This window comes from Caretta caretta, chromosome 23 (assembly GCF_965140235.1).
Source record: "Caretta caretta isolate rCarCar2 chromosome 23, rCarCar1.hap1, whole genome shotgun sequence".
In the NCBI taxonomy this organism is placed as follows: Eukaryota; Metazoa; Chordata; order Testudines; family Cheloniidae; genus Caretta; species Caretta caretta.
The window spans coordinates 9107468-9134254 of NC_134228.1; the positions used below are offsets into that span (position 1 = coordinate 9107468).

At 48.4% G+C, this 26787-nt stretch overlaps 1 protein-coding gene across 3 annotated transcripts in view; it reads left to right on the forward strand.

Annotated features, from left to right (window-relative positions):
* Positions 1–26787, forward strand: part of LOC125629384 (scavenger receptor cysteine-rich domain-containing protein DMBT1) — a 90707-nt gene that overhangs the window by 45989 nt on the left and 17931 nt on the right. Inside the window, exons 10-12 of one of the 3 annotated variants that reach the window (XM_075122542.1) lie at positions 3826–4155; positions 10134–10463; positions 25952–26281. In XM_075122542.1, the coding sequence (XP_074978643.1) occupies positions 3826–4155; positions 10134–10463; positions 25952–26281 (990 nt within the window). The remainder of the gene's footprint in view (positions 1–3825; positions 4156–10133; positions 10464–25951; positions 26282–26787) is intronic. The other 2 variants (XM_075122543.1, XM_075122544.1) reach the window with 2 other exon arrangements.

Here is a 26787-nt window from a genome sequence, read left to right on the forward strand (position 1 = left end):
AAGAGTATGCAGCATTTTGGGTTTTTGAGTACATAAGCCCTGGCCTCTCCACTTTGTCACCATTGGGGATTTCATGCCAGTAATGTGTTGGATGGAAACTTCTATTTTCATTGTCTTTGGGGAACATGAAGTTTTTCACTTGCTGTGGCCCATGCAGTACAAGGAAGTCCCTCAGGCTACTGCTCAAGTGGGTCCACAGTCCTGGATCATCTAGACTTCGATGCTGATGTCAGGCTAAGGCAACCACTAATGACACGAGTGACTGTGTTCAGCTCCCAATCACCAAGATGCTTATGCCAGTGTCTGCCCTGCAACACTGCACAGTATCCCATTGGAGTGAATACCAGCCCCAGGAATGAGGGTGTAAATCTGCTCCCCAGGAGGTTCACACCAGCTTCTACATGAAGGCAGTGGGGGGGGGGAAGGGGGATGATCTTTTTCATTAAGTGCTCTAGTGGGAGCAGTAGGTCAGACTGCAGTCCAGTCTGCCTAACTAGGTGAGAGCTGGCCGGAATGGGAGTGGAAAAAGCCTGGTCAGTGGTGGGGAGCCCTTGACAGGACCTCACTTTGTGCAGAGACTGGTCAGACCCATCAGCAGGAGGGGCTATATTCCCCATTGACATGAATGATCAGATGTAGAGGAACATCCCTGAGTGTTTATTCCCTTGGGGTGTTTGCAGACTCTGGCATTTTAGAAGTGGCTTAGCTCCGACTGGTGAATGGTTCGAGTCGCTGCGCTGGGAGAGTGGAGGTGTTTCATAACAAGAAGTGGGGAACCGTGTGTGATGGCGGCTGGGACTTACAGGATGCTGGAATCGTGTGCAGGCAGTTGGGCTGTGGGACGGCGCTATCAGCCCCCGCTGGGGCTCACTTTGGGCAGGGATCTGATCATATCTGGCTGGATAATGTCACCTGCACAGGGACAGAAGTTGCCCTCTCTGATTGCAGGGCTCGGTCTTGGGGAGACAGTAACTGTACCCACGGAGAAGATGCTGGTGTCGAGTGCTCTGGTAACTTGCATCCATGACGTCACTGTGGGTGGTGCAGGTTGGGAAGTTTTCAGCACAGATCCAGCTCTCCTATCTGAGTCAGCGCTGACCCCAGTGCCCCAGCATGGTGCTGAGGGCCTGTACTGCAGCAAGCAGGATGGGGTCTCAGTAGGGGGCTCTCTGCCCTTTCCCTCTGTGCTGGCCCCAGTGCCCCAGCACAGCACTTAGGGCCTGTGCTGCAGGGAACAGTACGTGTGCCTCTGTGAAAGACTCTCCCCATCGCTGATCACTGTGATCCCCCTGCCCCACTCCAGCACAATGAGGTGCTGGGTAACCGTAGATCCCATTTGTGGGATTTGGGGTCGAATGGAGCCTGCAGCCGCTCAGGGGTCCCTTTATGTGGGTATCCTACCCCTGCCACCCCCGGTGATTTGCAGCTCAGCTAATTAATCCTGAACCTGTAATATCCCCCACTGCTGTGACTGGAGATAGGGTTCTTCTTCACTTCCTCTCCTACACAGCCCATCAGTTTCTGTGCCCTGTCTCTCAGCTACTCTGTTCCACCCCAGAAGTGGCTGCATGGCAGTGGTGTGGAGTAGGTCTGTCAAGTGACTAAAAAATGAATCGTGATTAATCGCTCAATTAATTGCGCTTTTACACAACAATAGAATACCATTTATTTCAATTTTGGGGGAATGTTTTCTCCATTTTCTAATATATTGAATTCAATTACACTACAGAATACAAAGTGTACAGTGCTCACTTTATATTTATTTTTGAGTACAAATATTTGCACTGTGAAAAAGAAACAAAAGAAATAGTATTTTCAATTCACGTTATACAAGTACTGTAGTGCAATCTCTTTATCAGGAAAGTTGAACTTACAAACGTAGAATTATGTACAAAAAATAACTGCACTCAAAAATAAAACAATGTAAAACTTTAGATTCTACAAGTCCACTCAGTCCTACGTCTTGTTCAGCCAATCACTCAGACAGAGAAGTTTGTTCACATTTGCAGGAGATATTACTGCCTGCTTCTTGTTTACAATGTTATCTGAAAGTGAGAACAGGCGTTCGCATGGCACTGTAGTAGCTGGGGTCACAAAGTATTTATGCATCAGATGCGCTAAAGATTCATATGTCCCATGCTTCAGCCATCATTCCAGAGGACGTGTATCCATAATTATGATGGGTTCTGCTCGATAATGATCCAAAACAGTGTGGACCAACACATGTTCATTTTCATCATCTGAGTCAGATGCCACCAGCAGAAGGTTGATTTTCTTCCTTGGTTGTTCAGGTTCTGTAGTTTCCGCATTGGAGTGTTGCTCTTTCAAGACTTCTGAAAGCATACTCCACACTTGGTCCCGCTCAGATTTTGGAAGGCACTTCAGATTCTTAAACCTTGGGTCGAGTGCTGTATCTAGCTTTAGAAATCTCACCTTGGTTCCTTCTTTGCATTTTGTCACATCTGCAGTGAAAGTTCTGAAAACAAACAACATGTACTGTCATTGTGCAAGACTGGTTTAATATTAAATATATGGCAGAATGCAGGTAAAACACAGAGCAGGAGATATACAATTCTCCCCCAAGGATTTCAGTCAGAAATTAAATTAACACATTATTTATTTAACGATCGTCATCACCATGGATGCATGTCGTCTGGAATGGTGGCCGAAGCAAGAAGGGGCATATGAATGGTTAGCATATCTAGCACATAAATAACTTCCAATGCCAGCTACAAAAATGCCATGTGAATGCCTCTTCTCACTTTCTGGTGACACTGTAAATAAGAAGCAGGCAGCATTATCTCCCGTAAATGTAAATAAACTTGTTTGTCTTAGCAATTGGCTGAACAAGAAGTTGGAGTGAGTGGGACATGTAGGCTCTAAGTTTTAATTGTTAAGTGCAGTTATACAACAACAAAAAAATCTACATTGTACTTTGCACTTACACGAGAAAGAGATTGCCCTACAGTACTTTTATGAGGTGAATTGAACAATACTATTTCTTTTGTTTATCATGTTTACAGTGCAAATATTTGTAATTCAAAAGCACTCTACACTTTGTATTCTGTGTTGTAATTGAAATCAATATGTTTGAAAACGAAGAAAAACATCCAAAAGTATTTAATAAATTTCAAGTGGTATTCTATTGTTTAACAGTGTGATTAAAACCACGATTAATTTTTAAAATTATGATTAACATTTTAGTGTTGATTGCTTGAGTTAACTGCGATTAATTGACAGCCCTGTTTTAAAATAAAATGTTTCAGGTATTCCACATTTGGATTCATTTTCCACTAGCCTCCTAGAATGTTCTGGACCTTTGTAGAATCTCTTGAAACCTTCCAGACTTTCTGAGAATGACATTTTCCTCGAACCTCCTCTAGCTTTTCTGTTTCTGGTGTTGACGCTCGCTTACCTCCTCACTGCTGGAGAAACACAGGCCCACGTAACTGCCGATACTTGGAAGGGGCGAATTAACATGCTCAGTATAAGGCAATAAGCAACTTGTGGGTGGGGTTGGGGGGCATGTGACCCCGCACCCAGGCTGATCAGCTGCTCTGAGACAGAGTTAACTGTGAGTTAACTTGCATCCGATGAAGTGAGCTGTAGCTCACGAAAGCTTATGTTCAGATAAATTGGTTAGTCTCTAAGGTGCCACAAGTACTCCTTTTCTTTTTGTGATTAATTGATAGCCTTAGTGGGGAGTGAACGCAGTTGCAGAGGTTATTCAGACCAGTCAGTGGGAGGGGCTATGTCCCCCAGCATCACTAGTGGTCAGATGCACAGGAACCTCCCTGAATGTTTATTCCTTTGGGGTGTTTGCAGACTCAGGCATTTCAGAAGTGGCTCAGCTCCGACTGGTGAACAGCTCCAGTCGCTGCGCTGGGAGAGTCGAGGTGCTTCACAACCAGCAGTGGGGAACCGTGTGTGATGACAGCTGGGACATAACTGATGCTGGAGTCGTGTGCAGGCAGCTGGGCTGTGGGACGGCGTTATCAGCCCCAGGAAGAGCTCGATTTGGGCGAGGATCAGACCGTGTCTGGCTGGATGATGTTCACTGCACAGGGACAGAAGCTGCCCTCTCTGATTGCAGGTCTCGGCCTTGGGGAGACAATAACTGTAACCATGGAGAAGATGCCGGTGTTGTGTGCTCAGGTAAACTTCTTTCACCACTGTTGCAGGGAGCAGAGTGGGAAGCTCATTATGGGGCATTGTCCTCTCACAGCCAGTGCTGACCCCAGCATCGTGCTTTGGTGCCTGAGCGTCAGGGAGTAATATGGCAGTTCCAGTAGGGGGCGCTTGCCTTTCACAGTCTGTACTGAGCCTAATTCCCTTGTGTGTTCTATGGGCTTGTGCTGTAGGGAGTGTGGGGGGGACTCAGTAGGGGGCACTCTTCCTTTGAAGGCAGTGCTGGCCCCAGTTCCCCAGTGCGGTGCCAAGGGCCCCTGGCATGAGGAAGCCTTGTCTGTGCCCACTGGGGGGAAGCTCCTCGACTCCCCTGGACTCAGGCCATACAAGTCGTGCCCTCTAGGCCTTGTGGGGTGGCCTCTCTCCAGGTTGATGATAGGCAAACTCCAGCCCCCAGCCCTCCAAGTGTCCCCCTGCGGCACCCAGCCCCTATCCCACTGGGCATTCACAGCAGTCACAGATCCACTGCTCCGAAAGGAACAGGGCCCCCAGCTGACCAGCTCCAACTCCCATCTCTGCCCCGATCAAAACACAGCTCTAGATCCCTTCATAGGCATACCAAGGACAAGTGATTTCACAGAGTGTAGAGATTCAAGGAGTAGCAAGGAGAAGGGTTGGAAAGAAATGGTTCCATGGCCAATAAAATCAAACCACGCTGACTAGACCCTAGACTTATTGAACGAGATACTTTTCTGTCTGGTAGAGCAACGCTCACCCCACAGTTCTTCCAGGGTTTTACTCCAGGCTTGGCTGTGATCTCCTGTTCCTGAGACAAATGCTGTCAGCCACCTCCTGGGTGAAAGGGAGCTCTTGTCCCCTCTCCTCTTTCTTCGTAGGTATATGACACTGATAGACCCCAGTCATCAGCAGGCGGGATCAAACCTGGGACCTCTGGAGCTTAGTGCATGAGTCTCTGCCGCATAAGCTGTAGAGGAGACTCATTTTATCTCTCTGTGTGGTCTCGGTGAAACTAGATGGGACAGAACACAGCACCCACGAGGTGTGGGGGTTACAGATATAGACCATTGTCTTCTCAGAGGAGGTCTCTCTTCCGAGACTTGTTCTGAGGGTCCTTTGTTTTTGCATATTCTCAGGTCCCCACAGGGCCCAGACAGTGAATATAGCCTGTCTCCACGGCTGTGCTTTGTACTATGTGCTGATTGGCTCCGCCGAAGGGATTGCCATGGCACAGGTGACAAGCTTTACTGCAACACTTCTGCAACCTCATATTTTACATTTTACATCTCTCTTCAACTGTGTCCCATACAAAGATCTTGCCCCTATTAGGGAGACCAGCGGGCTGCTGGCTGTTGGTAGAGACCTCACATACCACCTTTGGTGAGCTATTGTGCACACAGTATATCTCACCCAGGGGATCCCCATATAACTCTAGGCATCCCTGTGGCCTCTTCCAGTTGGCATCTAGTTATACCTGGGCCAGACCCTGCTGCGGCACTTTGGGGACCTGGGTAACTGCAGCTTCTACTGTTTGGATTTGGTGTTGACAGAGCCTGCAGCCGCTCACTCAAACTAAAAATCCAGGGCCAGTTTCTCAAGAGTCCGGTTCCTAATCACTGTGTTCTGGTGGATTTGCATTTCAGGAATTTGGCCCTAAATTTGTAACTTCCCCAAAGGCTGGACACAGGACACGCAATTCTTTGTTACTTTCTGTCTTGCACAGCCGACATATTTCCCTGTCCTCTTTCTCAACTGCCGTGTCCTACCCCAGGCTGCATATCAGTGGGGGGTCTTCTTCTTTTGTGTATGTCACAAGTTGATATCTAAGTAACCCTTCCCTCAGTGGTGTCAGAAGTCAGCAGGGATGGGTTTAATATCTCGGAGTTCCTTCTCAGCAATATAACACAGATCCGGCTTGAGCATCCACCCAGTAACCAGGGGCAATTACACACCACCCCGTGGGTGCTTCTATGAGGCAAAGCTTTCCCTCTTGCAAGCACAGAGTGTCAGTGCAGAAAAAAACTTTTTAATAAAAGGAGGGAAATCCCCTCGCATTAACTTGAGAAAACGCCGGAAGAGCAAAACAGTTATCCCAGAGTATGTTGGGCAGTGTCTTTTGCCTTAGGATCTTGAGTCCAGCAACCAAACGTTCCTTTAACGTGTCCCTCCCTTCTCCCTCCAGTGACCCCTCTCACAGTGGTTGTCCTTGGTTAGTGAATCATAGAATCATAGAATATCAGGGTTGGAAGGGACCCCAGAAGGTCATCTATTCCAACCCCCTGCTCAAAGCAGGACCAATTCCCAGTTAAATCATCCCAGCCAGGGCTTTGTCAAGCCTGACCTTAAAAACCTCTAAGGAAGGAGATTCTACCACCTCCCTAGGTAACGCATTCCAGTGTTTCACCACCCTCTTAGTGAAAAAGTTTTTCCTAATATCCAATCTAAACCTCCCCCACTGCAACTTGAGACCATTACTCCTCATTCTGTCATCTGCTACCATTGAGAACAGTCTAGAGCCATCCTCTTTGGAACCCCCTTTCAGGTAGTTGAAAGCAGCTATCAAATCCCCCCTCATTCTTCTCCTCTGCAGGCTAAACAATCCCAGCTCCCTCAGCCTCTCCTCATAACTCATGTGTTCCAGTCCCCTAATCATTTTTGTTGCCCTTCGCTGGACTCTCTCCAATTTATCCACATCCTTCTTGAAGTGTGGGGCCCAAAACTGGACACAGTACTCCAGATGAGGCCTCACCAATGTCGAATAGAGGGGAACGATCACGTCCCTCGATCTGCTCGCTATGCCCCTACTTATACATCCCAAAATGCCATTGGCCTTCTTGGCAACAAGGGCACACTGCTGACTCATATCCAGCTTCTCGTCCACTGTCACCCCTAGGTCCTTTTCCGCAGAACTGCTGCCTAGCCATTCGGTCCCTAGTCTGTAGCTGTGCATTGGGTTCTTCCGTCCTAAGTGCAGGACCCTGCACTTATCCTTATTGAACCTCATCAGATTTCTTTTGGCCCAATCCTCCAATTTGTCTAGGTCTTTCTGTATCCTATCCCTCCCCTCCAGCCTATCTACCACTCCTCCCAGTTTAGTATCATCCGCAAATTTGCTGAGAGTGCAATCCACACCATCCTCCAGATCATTTATGAAGATATTGAACAAAACCGGCCCCAGGACCGACCCTTGGGGTACTCCACTTGATACCGGCTGCCAACTAGATATGGAGCCATTGATCACTACCCGTTGAGCCCGACAATCTAGCCAGCTTTCTACCCACCTTGTAGTGCATTCATCCAGCCCATACTTCCTTAACTTGCTGACAAGAATACTGTGGGAGACCGTGTCAAAAGCTTTGCTAAAGTCAAGAAACAATACATCCACTGCTTTCCCTTCATCCACAGAACCAGTAATCTCATCATAAAAGGCGATTAGATTAGTCAGGCATGACCTTCCCTTGGTGAATCCATGCTGGCTGTTCCTGATCACTTTCCTCTCATGCAAGTGCTTCAGGATTGATTCTTTGAGGACCTGCTCCATGATTTTTCCAGGGACTGAGGTGAGGCTGACTGGCCTGTAGTTCCCAGGATCCTCCTTCTTCCCTTTTTTAAAGATGGGCACTACATTAGCCTTTTTCCAGTCATCCAGGACTTCCCCCGTTCGCCACAAGTTTTCAAAGATAATGGCCAATGGCTCTGCAATCACAGCCGCCAATTCCTTCAGCACTCTCGGATGCAACTCGTCCGGCCCCATGGACTTGTGCTCGTCCAGCTTTTCTAAATAGTCCCTAACCACCTCTATCTCCACAGAGGGCTGGCCATCTCTTCCCCATTTTGTGATGCCCAGCGTAGCAGTCTGGGAGCTGACCTTGTTAGTGAAAACAGAGGCAAAAAAAGCATTGAGTACATTAGCTTTTTCCACATCCTCTGTCACTAGTTTGCCTCCCTCATTCAGTAAGGGGCCCACACATTCCTTGGCTTTCTTCTTGTTGCCAACATACCTGAAGAAACCCTTCTTGTTACTCTTGACATCACTGGCTAGCTGCAGCTCCAGGTGCGATTTGGCCCTCCTGATAACATTCCTACATGCCCGAGCAATATTTTTATACTCTTCCCTGGTCATATGTCCAACCTTCCACTTCTTGTAAGCTTCTTTTTTATGTTTAAGATCCGCTAAGATTTCACCATTAAGCCAAGCTGGTCGCCTGCCATATTTACTATTCTTTCGACTCATCGGGATGGTTTGTCCCTGTAACCTCAACAGGGATTCCTTGAAATACAGCCAGCTCTCCTGGACTCCTTTCCCCTTCAAGTTAGTCCCCCAGGGGATCCTGGCCATCCGTTCCCTGAGGGAGTCGAAGTCTGCTTTCCTGAAGTCCAGGGTCCGTATCCTGCTGCTTACCTTTCTTCCCTGTGTCAGGATCCTGTGAAGACCCAGAGTTCAGAGGTGCACCTGTGTGAGTTCAGCTCCCACCATGGGGGCGGGGAGGAGAGCGCCTGGCTCGCTCTCCTGTCTGGGTGCTTGCTCTGGTGGCAGCTGCCCTGCCAGCCACTCATCACTCTGCTCGCCCTCACCTCCTGCTGCCCCCGGCCTCTCTACTGTGACCTCTGCAGGTCGCTCTCTTGAGGCTCCCCCCAGCTCTTAGTGGAGAGACCTCAGTGCTGAAGCAGGCTGGGCAGAAACACAGTGTCACAGCAGATGATTTCTGCTCTAGTGATCACTTAATCCCAAAAGATTCCTAATGGAGCCTTAGTTAGCTCTACCTTTGAAGAGTGGTGAGGGCATAGGCGCCAACTTTCCCTGGTGCTGGTGGGTGCTCGTGCCCACCCGGCCCTGCCCTGACTCCACCCCTTCCCTGCCCCCATTCCAACCCCTTCCCCAAAGTCATTGTCCCAACTCCACCCCCCCCACCCCTATTGGACCTCTTCCCCAAATCCCCTCCCTGGCCCCGCCTCTTTCCCGAGCACGCCACGTTCCCCCTCCCCCCCCCAGCCACATGAAACAGGTGTTTCGTGGCGCAAGTGCTGGAAGCTAGGGGGAAAAGCGGGCACGCGGCGTGCTCAGGGGAGGAGGCGGACATGGAGCGGAGGCAGAAGGGAGCTGGGTGGGGAGCTGCCGGTGGGTGCAGAGCATCCACCAATTTTTCCCCATGGGTGCTTCAGCCCCAGAGCACCCACGGAGTCGGCGCCTATGGGTGAGGGGCAGATTAAATCATATCTATACCTCTTACACACCCCACACCCCTCTGCAGGAACACCCATCTCCATCCCGTCTCACTCTTGATAGGGGTCTGGAGTCTGAGCCCCCTGGTTAGTGAGTTCAGTTCAGTTTGTGGGTGACCAACACAGCTCTTTCTGCTGGATACTATGCAGAGTGAGTGTCTTCATATAAATACCGTCTGGTCCTGAATCCTTTCCCCCTCCTCTGCTCATCACTAGCTGTCAGAGGAGAGGTCATTCAGATCTTGCTTCCATCTAGCTTGTTCAGCCATCTGACTGTGCATCCTCAAAGTCCCGTCTTCTAACAGGTCTCTCCTCCATCACGTGTGTGACTATCTGTACTGGTGCCCTACAGGCACACTGAGAAGAGCGGGCTAAGCCAAAGCTCTGCATTGCAGCAATTCCTCTGGCCAGTCCAGTCCGGGGCCTGTTAAGTCTAGTCCAGGATCTGCATCCCAGGTTCCAAATAGGCAGATACAAGTTAGGGCTTAGAAAAACATGCAAAATATTTAATACATTTCATTTGGTATTCTATTGTTTAACAGTGCAATTAAAACTACGATTAAGAGTGATTAGTTTTTTAAATCACAATTAATTTTTTGAGTTAATCGCATGAGTTAACTGCGATTGACAGGGAGTGAACCCCTAACAGGCTGTTGCAGAGGCTGTTCAGACCTGTCAGTGGGAGGCTCTACGTTCCCCAGCATCACTACTGATCAGATGCACAGGAACCTCCCTGAGTGTTTATTCCCTTGGGGTGTTTGCAGACTCTGGCATCTCGGAAGTGGCTCAGCTCCGACTGGTGAACGGTCTGAATAGATGCTCTGGGAGAGTCGAGGTGCTTCACAACCAGCAGTGGGGAACCGTGTGTGATGACAGCTGGGATTTAACTGAGGCCAGAGTTGTGTGCAGGCAGCTGGGCTGTGGTATGGCGTTATCAGCCCCAGGAGGGGCTCGATTTGGGCGAGGATCAGACCGAATCTGGCTGGATGATGTTCACTGCACAGGGACAGAAGCTTCCCTCACCGAATGCAGGGCTCGGCCTTGGGGAGACAATAACTGTAACCACGGAGAAGATGCCGGTGTTGTGTGCTCAGGTAACCTTCATCTACCACCCTGCATGTTGTAAGGTGCAGGGTGGGAAGCTCATTACAGGGCATTGTCCTCTCACAGCCAAAGCTGACCCCAGCATGATGCTTTGGGGCCTGTTCTTTAGGGAGCAATATGGCAGTTCCAGTACGGAGTGTTCTCTCAGTCTGTGCTGACCCTAATTCCCCGTGCGTTTCTATGGGCCTGTGCTTCAGGGAGCGGTGTGGGGGCTCAGTAGGGGATGCTCACGATCTCTTCTGGAAGTCAGCGCTGGCCCCAGTGCCCTAGTACAGTGCTAGGGGGCCTGTGCTGTTGGTAGGGGGAGGTCAGTAGGGGGCGCTCTCCATTTGTAGTTGTGCTGGCCCTAATGCCCCAGTGCAGTTCCATGGGCCCCTAGCATGAGGAAGCCTTGTCTGTGCCCACTGAGGGGCAGCTCCCCAACTCCCTCAGCCACACGCCACACAAGCTGTGCCCTCTAGGCCTTTTGTGGGGGAGTGACCTCCTTCCAGGTTGGTAATAAGCACACTTCACCCCTCGGTCCTCTGAGCGTCCCCCTGCAGCACCTAGTCCCTGTCCCACAGGGCATTCACAGCAGTCACAGATCTGCTGCTCCCAAAGGAACAGGGCCCCAAGGTGACCAGCTCCACCTCCCATCTCTGCCCCAATCAACACACAGCTCTAGATCCCTTCAGAGTGACACCAAGGACAAGTGATTTCACAGAGAGTAGAGACTCGAGGGGTAGCAAGGAGAAGGGTTGGAAAGAAATTGTTCCATGGGAAATAAAATCAAACTACGTTGACTAGAGCCTAGACCAGGGGTCTCAAACACATGGCCCGTGGGCCGTATGCATCCTGTGGAATTATTTCCTGCGGCTGCCAAGCTCCCCTCACCCGCTGCCCCAGCACGCTGTGTCCCAGCTCCTGTGCCTACCTCCAGGTGCTTCTTGCCACCAAACAGCTGTTTGGTGGCGCTTAGCACTTTCCAAGAGGGATGGCGGAGGAGCGGGGAGCTGCATGCTCAGGGGAGGAGGTGAAGAAGCGGCAGGGCAGGGGCGGGGATTTGGGGAAGGGGTTGGAGTAGGGGCAGGGATGGGAAGGAGTTGGGGTTGGGACTTTGGGGAAGGGGTTGGAATGGGGGTGGGGCCGGGGGCAGCAGGTGGGAGGCTTTTGTACCTTTATATGGGTATGTCTACACTACGAAATTAGGTCAAATTTATAGAAGTCAGTTTTGTAGAAAATGTTTTTATATAGTTGATTGTGTGTGTCCCCACACAAATGCTCTAAGTGCATGTAGTCGGCGGAGTGCATCCACAGTACCGAGGCAACCATCAACTTCCAGAGCGTTGCACTATGGGTAGCTATCCCGCAATCTCCGCCGCCCATTTGAATTCTGGGTAGAAATCCCAGTGCCTGATGGGGCTAAAACATTGTCACGGTTGTTCATGGTGGTTCTGGGTACATATTGTCAGGCCCCCCTTCTCTCCCTGCCTCTGTGAAAGCAAGGGCAGACAATCATTTTGTGCCTTTTTTCTTGAGTTACCTGTGCAGATGCCATACCATGGCAAGCATAGAGCCCGCTCAGCTAACCGTCACCGTATGTCTCCTGGGTGTTGGCAAACGTGGTACTGCATTGCTATACAGCAACAGTTTATTGCTTTTGGCAGCAGACACTGCAGTATGACTGGTAGCTATTGTTGAAGTCTGCTTTCCTGAAGTCCAGGGTCCGTATCCTGCTGCTTATCTTTCTTCCCTGCGTCAGGATCCTGAACTCAACCAACTCATGGTCACTGCCTCCCAGATTCCCATCCACTTTTGCTTCCCCCACTAATTCTACCCGGTTTGTGAGCAGCAGGTCAAGAAAAGCGCCCCCCCTAGTTGGCTCCTCTAGCACTTGCGCCAGGAAATTGTCCCCTACACTTTCCAAAAACTTCCTGGATTGTCTATGCACTGCTGTATTGCTCTCCCAGCAGATATCAGGAAAATTAAAGTCACCCATGAGAATCAGGGCATGCGATCTAGTAGCTTCCGTGAGCTGCCGGAAGAAAGCCTCATCTACCTCATCCCTCTGGTCCAGTGGTCTATAGCAGACTCCCACCACTACATCACTCTTGTTGCACACACTTCTAAACTTAATCCAGAGACACTCAGGTTTTTCTATAGTTTCGTACCGGAGCTCTGAGCAGTCATACTGCTCCCTTACATATAGTGCTACTCCCCCACCTTTTCTGCCCTGCCTGTCCTTCCTGAACAGTTTATAACCATCCAAGACAGTACTCCAGTCATGTGAGTTATCCCACCAAGTCTCTGTTATTCCAATCACGTCATAGTTCCTTGACATCACCAGGACCTCCAGTTCTCCCTGCTTGTTTCCAAGGCTTTGTGCATTCGTATATAAGCACTTGAGATAACCTGTTGATCGCCCCTCATTCCCAGTATGAGGCAGGAGCCCTCCCCTCACAGACATTCCTGCCTGTGCTTCCTCCCGGTATCCCGCTTTCCCACTTACCTCAGGGCTTTGGTCTCCTTCCCCCGGCGAACCTAGTTTAAAGCCCTCCTCACTAGGTTAGCCAGCCTGCTGGCAAAGATGCTCTTCCCTCTCTTCGTAAGATGGAGCCCGTCTCTGCCCAGCACTCCTCCTTCATGGAACACCATCCCATGGTCAAAGAATCCAAAGCCTTCTCTCCGACACCACCTGCATAGCCATTCGTTGACTTTGATGATTCGACGGTCCCTACCCAGGCCTTTTCCTTCCACGGGAAGGATGGACGAGAACACCACTTGCGCCTCCAACTCCTTTATCCTTCTTCCCAGAGCCACGTAGTCCGCAGTGATCCGCTCAAGGTCATTCTTGGCAGTATCATTGGTGCCCACGTGGAGAAGCAGGAAGGGGTAGCGATCCGAGGGCTTGATGAGTCTCGGCAGTCTCTCCGTCACATCGCGAATCCTAGCCCCTGGCAAGCAGCAGACTTCTCGGTTTTCCCGGTCAGGGCGGCAGATAGATGACTCAGTCCCCCGGAGGAGAGAGTCCCCAACCACCACCACCCGCCTTCTCCTCTTGGGAGTGGTGGTCGTGGAACCCCCAACCTCAGGACATCGCATCTCATGCCTTCCAACCAGCGGAGTCTCCTTCTGCTTTCTCGCCCCAGACATATCATCTGGTCCACTCTCCGCAACGGTACCTGTGGAGAGAACATGAAAGCGGTTAGTTACCTGTGTCTGTGTTACTGGAACCCGGACATTCCGCTTACCTCTTCTGGAGGTCACATGTTGCCGAGCTTCTTCATTGGCCTCTTGGCTCCTCTGTGCAACCTGCTCTATATCTTTAGAGCTTTGTGCCCCTAGAAGCATATCCTGAGTTTTGTCCAGAAAATCCTCAGTTTCTCATATGCAACGCAGGGTTGTTATCTGTTGCTCCAGACCTTCAATCTTCTCTTCCAATATGGAGACCAGCTTGCACTTTGTACAGACAAAGTCACTTCTGTCCTGTGGAAGAAAGACAAACATGGCACATCCAGTGCAGGTCACAACAGCTGAACCCCCCCCTTCCATATCATCTTCCTACTATGAGCTTCCTCAGAGCAGTTTGCAAGACGTAAGCCTCACTGGGCTCACTCCAGGCGAACTCCCAGGCAAACTCCTGCTGTGAGCTGCTCTGCTGGTTCGCCGCTGCTCAGCTGGTTCGCGAAGCTCTGGCTATTTTTAAACAGCCAGGCTTCCCTGACACAAACAAACGGACACCCTAATGCCCGTCCCCTGCAGGCTAGCAGCCAATCAGACACTCACTCAGGCTCTCACACTGCCCTCCCAGCAAACACACGCTCGGATACTTCCTCAGCAAGCAAACACACACACACTCGGATACTTACCAGTCCCAGGCAAACTCCTGCTGTGAGCTGCTCTGCTGTCCTCCGCTGCTCAGCTGGTTCGCCGCCGCTCAGCTGGTTCGTGAAGCTCTGGCTATTTTTAAACAGCCAGGCTTCCCTGACACAAACAAACGGACACCCTAATGCCCGCCCCCATTAGTAGTCAGGAGCTGTTTAACTACAGGCTGAGCAAGTGCAGAATGGTGGTAGAATGTGCATTTGGACGTTTAAAGGCGCACTGGCGCAGTTTACTGACTCGGTTAGACCTCAGCGAAACCAATATTCCCACTGTTATTACTGCTTCTTGTGCACTCCACAATATCTGTGAGAGTAAGGGGGAAGATGTTTATGGCAGGGTCGGAGGTTGAGGCAAATTGCCTGGCTGCTGGTTTTGCACAGCCAGACACCAGGGCGGTTAGAAGAGCACAGGAGGGCGCAGTGCGCATCAGAGAAGCTTTGAAAACCAGTTTCATGACTGGCCAGGCTACGGTGTGAAAGTTCTGTTTGTTTCTCCTTGATGAAACCCCCCACCCCTTGGTTCACTCTACTTCCCTGTAAGCTAACCACCTACCCCACCACCCTTCGATCACCACTTGTAGAGGCAATAAAGTCATTGTTGCTTCACATTCATGCATTTTTTATTAAATCACACAAATAGGGGGATAACTACCAAGATAGCCCAGGAGGGGTGGTGGAGGAGAGAAGCACCAGGAGGGATGGTGGAGGAGGGAAGGACAAGGCCACACAGCACTTTAAAAGTTTAAAACTTATTGAATGCCAGCCTTCTGTTGCTTGGGCAATCCTCTGGGGTGGAGTGGCTGGGTGGCCGGAGGCCCCCCCACCGCGTTCTTGGGCGTCTGGGTGTGGAGGCTATGGAACTTGGGGAGGAGGGCGGTTGTTTACACAGGGGCTGTAGCGGCGGTCTGTGCTCCAACTGCCTTTGCTGCAGCTCAGCCATACACTGGAGCATATTGGTTTGATCCTCCAGCAGCCTCAGCATTGAATCCTGCCTCCTCTCATCACGCTGCCGCCACATTTGAGCTTCAGCCCTGTCTTCAGCCTGCCACTTACTCTCTTCAGCCCGCCACTTACTCTCTTCAGCCCGCCACCTCTCCTCCCGGTCATTTTGTGCTTTCCTGCACTCTGACATGGTCTGCCTCCACGCATTCATCTGTGCTCTGTCAGTGTGGGAGGACAGCATGAGCTCAGAGAACATTTCATTGCGAGTGCGCTTTTTTCTCTTTCTAATCTTCACTAGTCTCTGGGAAGGAGAAGATCCTGTGATTATTGAAACACATGCACCTGGTGGAGAAAAAAAAGGGACAGTGGTATTTACCGTGAAAGAGTGTACCCATTGTTCTATTTTATTTTACACTCTTTCACGGTAAACCTTGCTGTTAACATTACATACATAGCACATGTGCTTTCGTTCCAAGGTCGCATTTTGCCTCCTCCCACTGCATGGCTAACCCCTCCCCTCTCCCTGTGGCTAACAGCGGGGAACATTTCTGTTCAGCCACAGGCAAACAGCCCAGCAGGAACGGGCACCTCTGAGTGTCCCCTGAAGAAAAGCACCCTATTTCAACCAGGTGACCACGAATGATATCACTCTCCTGAGGATAACACAGAGAGATAAAGAACGGATGTTGTTTGAACGCCAGCAAACATACACTGCAATGTTTTGTTGTACAATGATTCCCGAGTACGTTCTACTGGCCTGGAGTGGTAAAGTGTCCTACTATAGAGGACGCAGTAAGGCTGCCCTCCCCAGAAACCTTTTGCAAAGGCTTTGGGAGTACATGCAGGAGAGCTGCGAATGCCAGGGCAAATTAATCATTACACATGCTTGCTTTTAAACCATGTATAGTATTTTAAAAGGTACACTCACCGGAGGTCCCTTCTCCAGGTCCAGGTCCATAAAAGCTCCAGGGTGAGAAACAGTTCCTGGCTGTCGGGAAAACCGGTTTCTCCGCTTGCTTGCTGTGAGCTATCTTCCTCGTCCCCAAAACCTGCTTCTGTGTTGCCTCCATCTCCATTGAAGGCGTCAAACAACACAGCTGGGGTAGTGGTGGCTGAACCCCCTAAAATGGCATGCAGCTCATCATAGAAGCGGCATGTTTGGGGCTCTGACCCGGAGCGGCCGTTCACCTCTGGTTTTCTGGTAGGCTTGCCTCAGCTCCTTAAGTTTCACGGGGCACTGGTTCGGGTCCCTGTTATGGCCTCTGTCCTTCATGCCCTGAGAGATTTTGACAAATGTTTTGGCATTTCGAAAACTGGAACGGAGTTCTGATAGCACGGATTCCTCTCCCCATACAGCGATCAGATCCCGTACCTCCCGTTCAGTCCATGCTGGAGCTCTTTTGCGATTCTGGGACTCCATCATGCTCACCTCTGCTGATGAGCTCTGCACAGTCACTTGCAGCTTGCCACCCTGGCCAAACAGGAAATTGAAATTAAAAAGTTAGTGGGCTTTTCCCGTCTACCTGGCCAGTGCATCTGAGTTGAGAGTGCTGTCCAGAGCAGTCACAATGGAGCACTCTGGGATAGCTCCCGGAGGCCAATACCATCTAATTGTGTCCACAGTACCCCAAATTTGACCCGGCAAGGCCGATTTAAGCGCTAATCCACTTGTCAGGCATGGAGTAAGGAAATCGATTTTAAGAGCCCTTTAAGTAAAAAAAAAAAGGGCTTCATCTTGTGGACGGGTGCAGGTTTACTTCGATTTAACGCTGCTAAATTCGACCTAAACTCCTAGTGTAGACCAGGGCTTAGTCGGTACTGGTTCTGCTTTGAGCAGGGGGTTGGACTAGATGACCTCCTGAGGTCTCTTCCAACCCTAATCTTCTGTGATTCCATGATTCTGCTGCCCCCTGCCTCTCTATTGTGACCTCTGCAGGTTGCTCTCCTGAGTCTCCACCCAGCTCTCAGTAACTATCAGCTCTTATTGAGGAAACCTCAGTGCTGAAGCAGGCTGGGCAGAAACACTGTCTCACAGCAGGTGATTTCAGCTCTAGCTTTCGCTTAAACCAAAAAGACTCCTAATGGAGCCTTAATTAGCTCTATCTTTGAAGAGTGGGGAGGGGCAGATTAAACCATGCCTAGACCTCTTACACACAGCCCACACATCATCTCCACCCCCTCTCACTCTTGATAGGGGTTTAGTGTCTGAGCCCTTTGGTTAGTGGGTTCAGCTGTGGGCAAGCTGAGCACATTTCTGCTGCCCTTTACTCAGAGATCAGGACAACAACATTTCACTACCCCTGCATTCAATTACTACAGTGATTTTTAACCAAGCATCAGCCAACACAGCTATTTGCTGGATACCTAGGCAGGGTGGGTGTGTTAATGGAAATACTGTCTGGTCCTGAAGACTTTCCCCCTCCCCTGCTCATGACTAGCTGTCAAGGGAGAGCTCATTCCAACCTTGCTTACCACTAGCTTGTTCAGCCATCTGACTGTGCATCCTCAAGGTCCAGTCTTTTAACTGGGCTCTCCTCCACCATATGTGACTGTCTGTATTGCTGCCCCATAGGCACACTGAGAAGATCGGGCTATGTCAAATCTCTGCATTGTAGCAATTCTTCTGACCAGTCCAGTCAGGGAACTGTTAATTCTAGTCCAGGATCTGTGTCGCATGTTGGAAAAAGGCAGATACAAGTTAGGGTTTCTGATATTCATCAGCAAGCCAGTCTCTGTATCCCAGAGTTGCCGCCCCTCTGTGAGGACACAGTTGTCAGCCCAGCTCTGCCATCACTCATCTGAGACTGGTCCTGGGCCGGCAGCACTAGACCCCACTGCAGCAATGGCTGCCACAAAACGATGTTGCCAAGTCAGTCGTGGCAAGTCAGGAGGAACCGCAGGGGCAGGTGTTTGCTTCAGCTTTCACTGCGCTCCAGGCAGTTCTCAGGGGGATGGACTCCGGGCGACGTTTTCAGGGAGCTATGGAGCCAACACATGTGAATTCGATGCTGATGTCAGGTTAAGGCAACTATTAATGACACGGGTGACTGTGTTTAACTCCCAATCACCAAGATGCTTATGACAGCGTCTGTCCCGCAGCACTGCACAGTATCCCACTGGAGCAAATACCAGCACCAGGAGTGAGGGTGTAAATCTGCTCCCCAGGAGATTCCTGTCAGCAGTGCTGAAGGTGATCTTTTTAAGTGCTCTAGTGGGAGTGGTAGGTCAGACTGCAGTCCAGTCTGTCTAACTAGGTGACAGATGGCTGGGAGAAGAGTAGACAAATTTCAACATTGCCCAAGTGATTAGCCTGGTCAGTGGTGGGGAGCCCTTGACAGGCAGTGGTTGTGTGCAGAGACCGGTCAGATTCGTTGGCAGGAGGCGCTACATTCCCCAGCGACACGAGAGATCAGATGCCCAGGAACCTTCCTGAGTGTTTATTCCCTTGGGAGTTTGCAGACTTTGGCATCTCAGAAGTGGCTCAGGTCCGATTGGTGAATGGTTCGAGTCACTGCATTGGGAGAGTCGAGGTGTTTTATAAACAAGAAGTGGGGAACCGTGTTTGATGACAGCTGGAACTTACAGGATGCCTCAGTTGTGTGCAGGCAGCTGGGCTGTGGGACGGCGTTATCAGCCCCCGCCGGGGCTCATTTTGGGCAAGGAGATGACCGTATCTGACTGGATGACGTCAACTGCACAGGGACAGAAGCTGCCCTCTCCAATTGCAGGGCTCGGCCTTGGGGAGACAATAACTGTCACCATGGAGAAGATGCCGGTGTTGTGTGGGTATTAATTAGGGGGGTATTTGAATTTACCAGGGAGGGGCAGGACCGACGAGGGGAGAGACTGTGAGGGTGAATTTTCGCTGTATGGCACCATAGTAAAAACGGAAAAATGTTTCATGACTGTTAGATTTAACTCAACTCATCTTTTAAAATCTTCACACAAATTAAAGTTGGCTACTCAAGCCTTCTATGAAGCACTACATCTACATCCTTCTTGCTTTCTTTTTATAATTTTGCACAACTCTGTTAATGAACTTCTTGAATGCAATGCCTTCATCTTTGGTGGCTTCTCATGTGTCTGGTACTTCCATTCCTTCAATTGATATGCTCATTGGTTCATTCACATGATCAGACAGAATGCGACTTTTCAGAACACAAAATTCTATTCAGTGATGATGAAGAACACTCAGCTGTAGCTGTTGTGACTGGGAGTAGCAAGAGATGAATTCCTACTTCTTTCATCCCAGGAAACAGAGCACAAAGATCAGGCTGAGCCACTAGTGATGAGAAAAAAGAAGTTGAAGTCAAATCTTCATTCGTCGTACGATATTCCACTCTGTGTTCAAATTCTCTATTCTGTCCTGAGCACATGGCAGCCCAATTGCTGGTAGTGCCTCACTCCACTCAACAGTCGGTGTTTTATAGGACAGGGATCTGTAAAAGCTACGTAATGGTTGAGTAGAATCTAGAAGTCGCTGCTATAGATTTTTAAGAATCAAGTCTGTGTACTTTTTCAGTTGTCTTAACAAACACTTCTTGTCCTCTTCACTTAAGGGATTCAAGATAAATGTCTTCATTGTCAACTTCTGGACTGAAGTCTTTGCTTCTTCCAGTACTTTTTCCATTGATAGCTCTCTGATTGATCCAAATGTAGCTTCTGTTGCTGGACAAACATCTACTACTGTTGTAGCAGATGCCTGGATGGCATTGTTTAATGACCCAAGTGGTTTCAACAGTAGACTTGCAAGAGAGAGAATGGCCATAGGCACCGACTCCATGGGTGCTCCGGGGCTGGGGAAAAATTGGTGGGTGCTCTACACCCACCGGCAGCCAAGCTCCCCTCCCCTCCCCACCTCCCCACCCCCTCTCACCTCACCTCCATCTCTACCTGCTCCCCTGAGTGCTCTGTGTCCCCGCTTCTCCGCCTACCTCCCAGCACTTGCTGCCGCAAAACAGCTGTTTCATGGTCTAACAAGCTCCGGGAGGGAGGGGGAGGAGTGGGAACAGAGCGCACTCGGGATGAGGCGGGGCTGGGGCGGGGATTTGGGGAAGAGGTTGGAATAGGGGCAGGAAGGGGTTGGAGTTGGGGCGGGGACAAGCACTCACCAGCGCCAGCAGAAGTCAGTGCCTATGAGAATGGCAATAGTCTCTGAACGTAGTAGCAAAAGTAATCCACAAGCCTCACTACTTTGATCCATCCCATCTTGGTAGATACTTTCCAAAGCCAGTAACAATGGCTGGAGTAATTTTAAGACAACAGCCAAGGATCGCTCATGAAAAAGCCAGCAGGTTTTCCCAGGTTGGACTAATTTGAACTTCAGTCCCAGTGTAACTTCTATATTTTCCAAGATATTCAGTCTTTTTGGACTCTTGTTGAAAAAAGAATATAATGAAGACATTAAATTTATAACTTTTTAAATGCCTTATGAAGAGTCTGTAGCTCGTACTAGTGCTAGGTGGAGTAGATGGCCTCTGCAGTGTGTGTAGGAGAGATTAGGGTTGCACTTTTCTCTGAGCAAAGCTTGTACTCCACCATGTCTTCCAGGGAAGTTTGCAGCTCCATCAAATGCACAAGCAGCCATCTCTTTGGGGTCCAATTGACAAGCATTTAACTCTTCTAAAAGATATGGGTTGTCACAGATGCAGCGGATGTGTCTTCTATAAAACTTGAACATCTAGAAATGCCTCTACCGGCCTACCACTGACATCAAGATAATGTATACAGTGACTTAAAACTTGATGCCCATTTGCATCGGTGCATTCATCAGCCATGTATGCAAATATTTTGAATGTGGTGAGAGCGTTCTTCACTTTTTCAAATGTTGAGTCTTTCACTGTTGCACTGCATGCTTCTAGCCAGTCAGCTGAGTTTCTTGCAGAAAGATAGTGAGCATTTGCTGGTCTTGTTCGGAAACAGTGTTCAACTTCAGGATGAACAAGTGACCATGCACTTAACATTGGCCTTCAGTTTGTGGCGTGTGGTATCTCTTGCTTAAATAGAAAGTAGGATTTCACAGCCATGTTTGTTCACATGAACTGTGTTGTGTCTCCAGCATTCTTAACAGCCTCATTAAGTACTTCTAAAATTGGCTTTGAAAGGGGGCTTATAAGGCTTTCTGCATGTTGATGCACTCCAGAGGCATGGTGTTTTGCTGCCTTTTCACGTAGTTTGTCAGCATTGGCTTTGCTGATCCATCTGACAAACCAAAGTCCTCCATCTTTACCAATTATAGCATTGGAAAGCTTTCCTTCTTCGTAAGCTTTTTTGCAAGAGGTGCACCAGTAGCCATCTTTTGTAACTTAAATGGGAACACTTTGACTGACAAACATCAGGAACTGCCTTTAGGTTTCGGAGGCACTGTTTCTTCAGTAGGTAGCTGTATTTGTGCTTCGGGCTGGCTGGATGTAGATGCATCACTTGAACCTTCAGATGACACATTGATATATTCTTGGTTCTTGATGTGTTCTTCACCTTGGTTAGTTTTTGAGGCCTTTGAGTGGAAAAATTGTTGTTGTTTTTTTTGTCTTTTCATTTTCACTTTGACCTGCAACATATAAAAGAGATATTCATAACTTAAATGTTTTGTTAGGGTAATGCAAATTTAACGTAAGGATAATGCAGATTACACCAAAACACATAACAGTTCTAGATTTCTAAAACAAAATATAACTTTTTTAAAAAATGTATTTAATTTAAATTGACTTTTGAAAAGTAAGCCATCATGGGATAAGAGGGAAGTCCTCTCCTGGATCAGTAACTGGTTAAAAGATGGTAAACAAAGGGTATGAATAAGTTATCAGTTTTCAGAATGGAGAGAGATAAATATAGTGGTATCCCTGTGGGGTCATTGGTATGGGGACCATTACTGTTCAACATATTCATAAATGATCTGGAAAAATGGGTAAACAGTGAGGTGGCAAAATTTGCAGATGATACAAAACTATTCAAGATAGTTAAGTCCAAAGCAGACTGTGAAGAGTTTCAAAGGGATCTCACAAAACTGGGTGACTGGGCAACAAAATGGCAGATGAAATTCAATGTTGATAAATGCAAAGTAATGCAGATTGGAAAACATAATCGCAACTATACGTACAAAATGATGGGGTCTAAATTAGTTGTTAACACTCAAGAAAGAAATGTTGGAGTCATTGTGGATGGTTCTCTGAAAATATCCACTCAATGTGCAGCGGCAGTCAAAAAAGCAAACAGAATGTTGGGAATCATTAATGACAGGTTTCAGAGTAACAGCCGTGTTAGTCTGTATTCGCAAAAAGAAAAGGAGTACTTGTGGCACCTTAGAGACTAACCAATTTATTTGAGCATAAGCTTTCGTGAGCTACTTTGCACAGTATGCATCCGATGAAGTGAGCTGTAGCTCACAAAAGCTTATGCTCAAATAAATTGGTTAGTCTCTAAGGTGCCACAAGTCCTCCTTTTCTTTTTGGGACTCATTAAGAAAGGGATAGATAATAAGACAGAAAATATCATATTGCCTCTATATAAATCCATGGTACGTGCACACCTTGAATACTGTGCAGAAGTGGTCACTCCATCCGAAAAAAAGATATATTGGAATTGGAAAAGGTACAGAGATGGGCAACTAAAATGATTAGGGGTATGAAACAGGAGGAGAGATTAAAATGACTGGGAATTTTCAGCTTAGAAAAGAGATGACTAGGGAGGGATATGATAGAGGTCTATAAAATCTTGACTGGTATGAAGAAAGTGAATAAGGAAATGTTATTTAATCCTTCACATAACACAAGAACTAGCAGTCACCCAATGAAATTGATAGGCAATAGGTTTTAAAAAAAACAAAAGGAAGTACTTCTTCACACAACATATAGTCAACCCATAGAGCTCTTTGCCAGGGGATGCTGTGAAGACAAAACCAGGATTAAAAAAAGAACTAGAAAAATTCTTGGAGAATAGGCCCATCAGTGGCTATTAGCTAGGATGGGGAGGGATGCAACACCATGCTCTGAGTGTCCCTAGCCTGTTTGCCAAAAAACTGGGAATGGGCAACAGGGGATGGATCACTTGATGATTACCTGTTCTGTTCATTCCCTCTCAAGCATCTGGCCTTGACCACTGTCGGAAGACAGGATATTGGGCTGCATGGACCATTGGTCTGATCCAGTGTGGCCATCCTTATGTAAAAATTAATTATAATAATAAAAATGTTTAGTACAGAAACTCCCCAACATAATGACCTCTCAAGATAGCAACAATGTCAGATAACAACCTTGGCAAATAATGCATTTTAAAAATCTTGGCCTACTAGGAAACATATTTATATAAGTTTCCATTCCCAGTCACAAATCTAGCATTCTGGAGCAAAGTCACTAAAATATAGTCCAACAAATGTTTATGTAACGTGCCCCTCACTTTTCCCTCCATCACACCTCACTTACCAGTGTTGTCCTTGGTCAGTGGAGACTCAGAGTTCAGAGGTGCTTTCACATGAGTTCACCTCCCAGGTAGGGGGCAAGAAGGCACCTTGCTTGTTCCTCCAGCTGCTCACTGTTCGCTCTGGCCACTGTTGTTGGTTGTACCATGTTCACGCCATCGCTCTGTTGCCAATGGACCTGTGCCATCACCTTCTGCTGCCACCAGCCACTGTGACCTCTGTGAGTTGGTCTCTTGAGGTTCCACCCAGCTCTCAGTGATTTCAGCTCAGTGGGGGAACCTCACAGCTAGTGCAGGCTGGGCCATCTCTTCCACAGAAACACTGTCCCACAGCAGGTCTAAGCACTTAGACCTGATTGTCAGTGATTTCAGCTGCAGTGGTCACTTAACAAAACAAAAGACTCTCTATGGAGCCTAATCAGCTCTGTCTTTAAACAGTGGAGAGGGGCAGGTCAAATAGTACTTGTGACTCAGGCAGACCATCAAGCAAAACACCTGTCCCCACCCTCTCTCCTGATGCCCTCAATCAGCACAGGCTAGGTACAGTTCTACTGCCCTTTACTCAGACAATAAGAATAATTAATAACAAAATTAATAACAAGAATTTTAGTTATAAGCTAGGGACGCATCAGTTAGAAGTAACGGAGGAGGAAAAGGACCTTGGAGTATTGGTTGATCATAGGATGACTATGAGCCGTCAATGTGATATGGCTGTGAAAAAAGTTAATGCGGTCTTGGGATGCATCAGGAGAGGTATTTCCAGTAGGGATAAGGAGGGTTTAGTACCGTTATACAAGGCACTAGTGAGACCTCACCTGGAATACTGTGTGCAGTTCTGGTCTCCCATGTTTAAGAAGGATGAATTCAAACTGGAACAGGTACAGAGAAGGGCTACTAGGATGATCCGAGGAATTGAAAACTTGTCTTATGAAAGGAGACTCAAGGAGCTTGGCTTGTTTAGCCTAACTAAAAGAAGGTTGAGGGGAGATATGATTGCTCTCTATAAATATATCAGAGGGATAAATACCAGAGAGGGAGAGGAATTTTTTAAGCTCAGTACCAATGTGGACACAAGAACAAATGGATATAAACTGGCCACTAGGAAATTTAGACTAGAAATTAGACAAAGGTATTTAACTGTTAGAGGAGTGAAGTTTTGCAATAGCCTTCCAAAGGAAGCAGTGGGGGCAAAAGATCTATCTGGCTTTAAGATTAAACTCAATAAGTTTATGGAGGAGATGGTATGATGGGATAACATGGTTTTGGTAATTAAATATTCATGGTAAATAGGCTCAATGGCCTGTGATGGGCTATTAGATGGGGTGAGATCTGAGTTACCCAGGAAAGAATTTTCTGTAGTATCTGGCTGATGAATCTTGCCCATATGCTCAGGGTTTAGCTGATCGCCATATTTGGGGTCGGGAAGGAATTTTCCTCCAGGGCAGATTGGAAGAGGCCCTGGAGGTTTTTCGCCTTCCTCTGTAGCATGGGGCACGGGTCACTTGCTGGAGGATTCTCTGCTCCTTGAAGTCTTTAAACTACGATTTGAGGACTTCAATAGCACAGATATAGGTGTGAGGGTTTTTTTGTAGGAGTGGTGGGTGAAATTCTGTGGCCTGCATTGTGCAGGTGGTCAGACTAGATGATCATAATGGTCACTTCTGACCTAAATATCTATGAATCTATGAATAACAACATGTCATTACCCCCGCATTCAAGTGATTTGTAACCCAATCCCAGCCAAAATCTATCACTTGGGCAACACAGCTCTATTTGCTGGATACCTAGGTAGATTAGGTGTGAATGTAAATGCAATCTGGTCCTGAAGCCTTTCCCCTCAGCCCCTAGCTCATCACGAGCTCTCAGGGAGAGCTCATTTTGACTTTGCTTACAAATCATAATTTGAAATTATTAGGTTGGCCATCATCACTGAAATGAATGCACTGACATTGTCATAAAAAACAACAGCTGTATAAGGAAGCTAGTCTATGTTCATACTTTTCAAATCTATTTTACTTTTTTCAGATAAAATATGCATATCATACACTGTATATGCTTTTAAAGTGTGTATTAATGTTTCAATTTCAATTCAAATTTCCAAACAATTATGAAATTGGCAACACTGCATGTAACTAGTTCACAAAACTGGGGGGGAAGCGGGGGCACGTGTTGGGAAATTCATGGGGGGTGTAGGGAAATCCTTAGGGATCAGATGCACAGGAACCTCCCTGAACGTTTATTCCTTGGGACATTTGCAGACTCCGCCATTCCTGAGCAGACTCCGCTCCGACTGGTGAATGGTCCAAGTAACTGCTCTGGGAGAGTTGAGGTGTTTCACAACCAGCAGTGGGGAACCGTGTGTGATGACACCTGGGATTTAACTGAGGCCAGAGTCGTGTGCAGGCAGCTGGGCTGTGGGACGGCGTTATCAGCCCCTGGAAGAGCTCAGTTTGGGCGAGGCTCTGACCGTATCTGGCTGGATGACGTTCACTGCACAGGGACAGAAGCTGCCCTCTCTGATTGCAGGTCTCGGCCTTGGGGAGACAACAACTGTCACCATGGAGAAGATGCCGGTGCTGTGTGCTCAGGTAACTCTCATCCATAGGGGTTGCTTACCTCTGGCAGTCACTACTAACCTGAATGACGCAGTGCAGCGGTGTGCAGAGTTCTGCAGGGACTGGAGGGGGCGCTCTTCCCTCGCTGTCAGTGCTGAGCCCAGTGCCCCAGCACAGCACTTAGGGCCTGCGCTGCAGGGAGCAGTACGTGTGCCTCAGTGAGAGACCCTTCCCGTCACTGATCGCTCTGATCCCCTGCCCCATTACAGCACAATGGGGTGCTGGGTAACTGTAGATCCCATTTGTGGGATTTGGGGTCGAATGGAGCCTCCAGCCACTCAGGGCCAGTAGAAACACTGGGTCCATTTATGAAGTGTGGGGTTTCTGACAGTGGCCAAGGCCAGGTGCTTCAGAGGGAATGAACAGAACAGGCAATCATCAACTGATCCATCCCCTGTTGCCCATTTCTAGCTTCTGGCAAAGAGGCTAGGGACACTCCGAGCATGGTGTTGCATCCCTCCCCATCCTGGCTAATAGCC